Genomic DNA, 6,700 nt, shown 5'->3' on the forward strand with positions numbered 1-6,700 from the left:
ACTGATGATAATAAAATCGTTCGTAATATTTAACATTAATTCTTCATAAAACTACACAAAACAAATAATATATACCTACACATAACTTGGTGGATTAGAAAGTCATGAAATAACTTTAATATTTTTAATGCATTAATAATAGATGATAGGTATCCTTAATCAGCAATAAAGATGAATACTGCCCAAGAAGTGCAGTAACTCTAAAAAGTGAAATGTTGGGAAATCGTGTTTAAAGGTTTTTTTTAATTTTTGACCCAGAAGTTATTATTTTTTAATGATTTTTTTTATAAATCATTTTTAATAGATGTTCAAGTTATTTGTTGATATATATTTTTGTACTTTATTCATTTTTTTTATGTTTTTGACCACTTTTAAACATATTATAGAAGTTACTGCCTTTTTACTTTGGAAATAACCCACATTAAATTTACAAAATGCAGTAAATCCATTCCTATGATTCTTAATTTTTATATTGTGTGCACTCTACAGCAGCAGTCTTCTACTGAACAATTAAGTCAAACTTAAATATAAAGTTGATTAAGTCAATAATCTTTTACCAGTAAAAAAAGCCTATTAATTATATTTATAAAATTAGATAATTACCCAAGTACAAAATACTTATAGGTACCTAATAAAATAAAATTATAGATTTGTAAATTTATCAGATAAAAACTCTAATTAGTAATCTGTAATAAAGCATTTTAAAACATAATTTCTTTATCTTCTGATTTCTATAAATAATAATAATAATAATAATAATAACATTAATAAATAATAAGAATAAAAGTAGTGCTTAGATACTGACTTGTATCAAGATATAAAGGTATATTAATAAAATATTGTTATAACAGGATAGTGACTAGATACAACCGCCAAAACAATGAGATAGTATCATATAATCAATCTTATCTAAACAAATACTATATTATTATGAAGTAAGACCATGTTTAGAACTTAGAATTATCTAAATTCAAAGATATTTGAAAGAAGACTGTTATGTCAAAAAGTTATTTTATGGAGTTACGGCATAGAAGCCATTTGAACATAGAATATTATTAAGGCAATATACAGTAAGAGCACAGGGGCGCCATTTGGGGGGGGGGCAGGGTGTGCACTCGCACACCCTGTAATTTTGTTGTCCACAATTGGCCTAGGCCTAATTAATACTATGGCCAGATGGCCTTCAGTTTGCCAATCTTTAATTGTGCATGCACCGTAGCTATTCACTGATAATCATAAATAATATTATAATATTGTGTTCTTTAATTTGATAATTGATAAATTGATATCGGTATCACTTTATCCACTGGCACACACAAATATGTATAAATGGTAAGTGGCTACTGACAGGGGTGGACTGGCTATTTTTGGCCTGGGGTACAAAATTAATTAGGGGCCCGTAATTTTTTTTCAAACCTACCTAAATTAGGAAAGAGCCCTTAGTTTTATAAGTAAATATAAAAAAAAATTAAGAATAACATGTTGTTTATTTGTAGAGATGTTGAAATATGTTATTTTATTTTTATTTTGTATAATACTGTATTATACCAGTATTATACCGTATACCGACTGTGGTAATCGGGAGCCCAGGGTGCTACTTGGTGTATAGCACCCTGGGCCAGCTGTTTTTCTTCTTAGTATTTGGCTTTACTGCACTTTTGCTTAGTATTTTACCCGAATTCTAGAATAGGTATCTTTGAAACAATAATCGATTTTAAAGGAGTTTTTAGTGGTTTTTACTGCATTTACCTTAGTAAAAAAAAGACACGGGATAGTTAAATTAATAAGAATATTATATAACCTCACTTTTCACAATTTTGGAGTTACTGCACTTCTTGGTAGCAGAGCGGAATAGGCTTGGTTTCTTTATGATCAGAAGTTCAGAACACCACAATAATACAATACACAGCTGCGGCATTGTTGTTATAAGTTGCGTATGCGTATTACGTCTTATTAGTAGCTATACCTAATAGTAAACATTAAAATACGTTATAATATTGTTATAATAATATTATCTATCCTTTTTTTTATGCGGCGATTTAGATGATACATCAAATTCAAATGAATCTATTAGTCATCTATATTCGTTGGCATACGGAACAAAATAGCGTTTAACCGGTAGGTATATCATACGTAAGTAATATCTACTACAGCTGCCACCGGCAATTTTCAAAACCGTTACTATCCAAGTCTTTTGTCGTAGCGTATTCTATTTACGTACGTCTTAGCGTTTGTGCAAGCCATGAATGTGGCAATCAAGAAGATGTACACTATACATAGACAAAACGACTTTCTATTAAACGAAATAAGTGATTTTTTTTTCTATTTTAACAAACCATTAAACGTATAAGTATAGGCCGAAAGTTTCACGATGATTGTTATTATAGGGTGGCGGTGATACGACCTTCCATCATACACAATGACCCCACTTTTGACGAAATTACTCAATGAAAACAAATTCACCATAACGATGATACATGTGGTTATATTTATGAAATAATATGGAATTATTATTATGAAATCAAATCGAGCGTATGAGTGGGGGGGAGACCCAGAACAAGCATCCGACCGGATCGTTAACTTTCTCCCTACATCGGCCGTGCGTGATTCTTTGAATATATTCAGAATTCCATACACGAGCCACAGTGAACCTAGCTCTGTAAACAAAACGTATTCTCTCGGATAACCTATACTCGATGACGAACTTTGTGGATTTTAATCAGGTTGGTGTTAAATATTTTATTTTTACTATAAATATAGTACAAATATATTTGGATGGACTTATAGCTTGCTAGAGTAACTTTATGCTTAGCATAAATATATATAAACCTAAACAAGAAGCAATGATGGAATTTCTAACAAAATATATTTTATTTCAACAGAATTTCCAAATTCTAATTATATTTATACGTTTTATTATAATATGTATATTATATAGTATATTATGTGCATGGTGTATACTAAATAATAATTTCCCGACAGTCATTTTTTGTGTACCTATTATTATTTACTCTCAGAGAATACATACATTGGCATTACGATATTTATGTATAGGAAAAATGGGTATAACATGGGAATAATTTATTTTTCTTGAGTTTTCCGTTATTTCATAATAATAGCATCTCAGTTTTCAGCAAAACATTTCTTTTTTCATATACATTCAATAACGCTTTGTGGTATGTGTTCGAGAGCAAGGAAGTGCGATTAAAACTTGAGAGGAATGAAATAAGATTTCTCGCCTAAGGCATTTTAATATTGATAAAATGTATAATATAGAATATAAAACTTTAAATAAAAGAAATTAATTAAAATATATTATGTCTATACTCTATAGTATTAATAATGATCATTCCATATTTTTTTAATTATTTGTTAATACCAGTCTTACACATCGTTGAACAAAAATAATATATTTCTATTAAATCTCAAAAATGTATTCAACTCTAATTGTCATGAAGTAAAGTACATTTTGATTAACTTGTATAAAACTTTTATATTAGTCAACATATATTGTTTGTCATACGAGTATATAATATATAATATAAGTGTTACGTTTTCTTCTATTCAATTTAATCTTAAAGCGAAATAATTATTGTATACATTGAAATAATTATTTCGCAATCTCTAAACACGGTTTTTTGGTAGTACAGTGAATTGATTTCATGAAGCAACTTTTAAAAAATTGAAACACACAGTACTTTAATCTTTCTATTTTTGGAAGTCGTTAATAGTTATAATCAGAAAATGGTGAAAACGAAATAATCACCAGACGTAGATTTCACGAAACACTAACTTACCAAATTCAAATACGTAAATAAATTGTTTGTCAAAACAAAAAGCTTAATAGTAATAATATGTTGTACAGTAATAATTGAATACTATAATATTATTTCATATAATATTACTATACACCTGTTATTAACTTGAAACAAACACCACGTACCAGTGGCGTCATTTCAGTTTTTATTAGACTAAGAAAACTTTTCACTGCTTTTCCGAATCAATATTTTTTTCACTCAGATTCTCATAGCATAGCGCCATAATGGTTAAAGGGATGGAGGTAAATGTCCCAAATTAAGGTTGATGTAAATACTAGACTATGGCAAATGCCTCAGTCCCCCCCCCCCCCCCAATGACGCCACTGCCTGCACGTACGTAATATGTGCGTTAACCGGTGTGAATGGGTTATTTGATTAAAATTAATTTGAAACTGTCGAAAATGTTAATGTCAAGTAAATAATAATAACCGTGATGGCTAAAAGTTTCAAGTTCTTACCATTAACATTTTTTGAATAATAACATAATAATTAAAGTGGGCCATAGATATTAAAGAATGGATAGGCCATTTACGGGAACGAACATGAACATTTGTTGAGGTTATAGAGGTCTTATCACAAATAGATATATGTATAATTATTGTATATAATTTATGATAAGACCTCTGTCAGAATGAGAAGCAATGATAAAAAACAGTCTTTTTCTCTTCCCCATCCCGGCCCCATGACCCTCTATTTTGTTAATATAGCCATGGCCTATCCATTCTTTAATATCTATGAAGTGGGCAAGTGAGCTATCCATTTTCATATAGGTATACAGTTTAGTAAATGTCGTGTATATCATTGTAACAAAAAAATTATTTTATCGATAATATTAAAATATTTTTAAAAATGTTTATATTTGTTTTTTGGGGTTTCTCGATTATTTTAAAAAGTACTGGAACATATCTAATTTTGATCCCCTCAAGTACAAATTAGATCGATTTACTACCAGAAGCCCTCTAGAAGTTAATGATTAGATCATTTTTTCTGATAAAAAAGTGACTTCAGTCATAAAAAACTATAATATCTTTGTTAAACCAATCGTTCATTTCTCCACTCAAAAACTAATATAGTAGGTACCTATATAGTAGGTATATAACTTAAAATATTTTAATTGATTTTGTGGAATTACAGTATATAATAAAGTCCTTTTTAAAGTATAAACTATAAAGTTACTTTACTATAAACTCATCTAAGGTTAAATTTAAATTAATTCGTGATTTATTAAGTCAAGATAATAAAAACCTAAAAGCACCTCTTTGAGTAAGTTGCTGACATAAAATTAACTTTTTGATTTAACTTTAACCCGTTTATGTCAAGTTCAATGTAATAATTATTTAGGAAATTAAAATGTATACCATATATTTATTTTAGAATTGCATAGAGTTGAAAGTATTTAACAATTTTCTAAACATATAGACTATACTTATAGTATGTTAAAGTCTAACAATTTCACTTTTAAGTATAAACGTTATAGGTACGTAGGGTTTTGAAACATTTTACAATTTCAGAAGACTTGGATACTTCAATACAAGTTTAAAAGTTTCTAATATAATGTTTTAAGACAAAATTGTAAAAGAATTTAAAGTTTAAATTAGGTACTAAAAATGTATTAGTTTAATCTCGAAAATATTAAAGTCATTCAATTATTTTAACACATTAACACGTAAGTATATACCTAATATTTGTTATATTCAAAAATATTTAATCTAATTATTAAAAAAAAAAAAACATAAAACTGATCTTAAATATCAATAATATTATAATACAGTATGCTAATTAATTGTGGCTGCATAACAAATAACAATACAATATAGGTATCTACTGAAATACCGAACATCATTTAAAATAATTTAACCACACAACTTTGGTAAATCTATCGATGATAATATAATAGTTTTCCGAGTAAATCGAATGTATTATACAACTACAACTATTATCCAGTAGTCGGCGTTATAATCGACTTGCCGAGTCATATAAAATGAAATGGAAGAAAACCACGCGAATGAAAACAAGTTCCTCCTTCTTTGCCCAGGTACCCCATTTGCTTTACGTGATAAAAATAACGATGTTGTAGCACGTTGTGGGTTTTTGCTCACGAGCAACAGTTTGAAAATAATCAGCAGCATCCGTAGGGATGGGGCGAAAGCTTAATGGGTCGAGCGGATCCCTTAGACCCAATGTACCGGAAGACATTGTTCTTGACCGAATTACGAGCACGTAATGGGCTTTGGATAAGACGCCGACTTTCGATCCCCAGCTGGTTTTTGCACGTATTATATTATTATATATAGTGTTCGGCGAACGTTGTTAAGGTGTGCACATTATTATTGTTTTATTGCAAGTTTTCACACCTACTATGTGTGTGTATAGGTACTTAATGTCTTACTACTTATATTGTAACTACAAGGTGATTATTTTAGATGTCATCACGCTCATAATAATACATCAAAGTTTATGAACGTTTATGAAAATATTATATGTTTTTTACGTTATCACAAGACAATATTTTTAAAACATAATTTGATAATTTAACTTTGTTTTTCATTATCATTTTTTAAGGTTTTAAATTTTTAACGATGGCATACATTTTTAATTTCATATTTCAAAGCAGAATATTTATCCTTCTGCAATAGTACAATTCCATTCAATATACTTAAGACTTACTATAATTAACTACACATTCGAAATACGATTTTCATATAGGTAGGTGCATTGATATTCTTAGACAAATATTCTGCTTTAGAATATAAAATTAAAAACTATGGTGCATTGAAAAAATTAAAAACTTCAAAATTATAATTTAAAAAAGTGGACAAGTTCAGCAGGGTGGGGTGTTGGAAGCGCGCTTCACGCCACGCGAAGCGAATCTGTGTCTATTG

The 6,700-nt window shown here is 28.9% G+C and overlaps 1 protein-coding gene across 1 annotated transcript in view; it reads left to right on the forward strand.

Annotated features, from left to right (window-relative positions):
- The first annotated feature begins 2,590 nt into the window (after positions 1-2,590).
- The window catches only part of LOC100168085 (putative fatty acyl-CoA reductase CG5065), a 27,508-nt gene continuing 23,398 nt past the window's right edge, over positions 2,591-6,700 (forward strand). The window contains exon 1 of the mRNA XM_008185039.3: positions 2,591-2,723. Within this exon, the coding sequence (XP_008183261.1) occupies positions 2,697-2,723 (27 nt within the window). The 5' untranslated portion in view covers positions 2,591-2,696. The remainder of the gene's footprint in view (positions 2,724-6,700) is intronic.

This window comes from Acyrthosiphon pisum, chromosome A2 (assembly GCF_005508785.2).
Source record: "Acyrthosiphon pisum isolate AL4f chromosome A2, pea_aphid_22Mar2018_4r6ur, whole genome shotgun sequence".
Taxonomy (NCBI): domain Eukaryota; kingdom Metazoa; phylum Arthropoda; class Insecta; order Hemiptera; family Aphididae; genus Acyrthosiphon; species Acyrthosiphon pisum.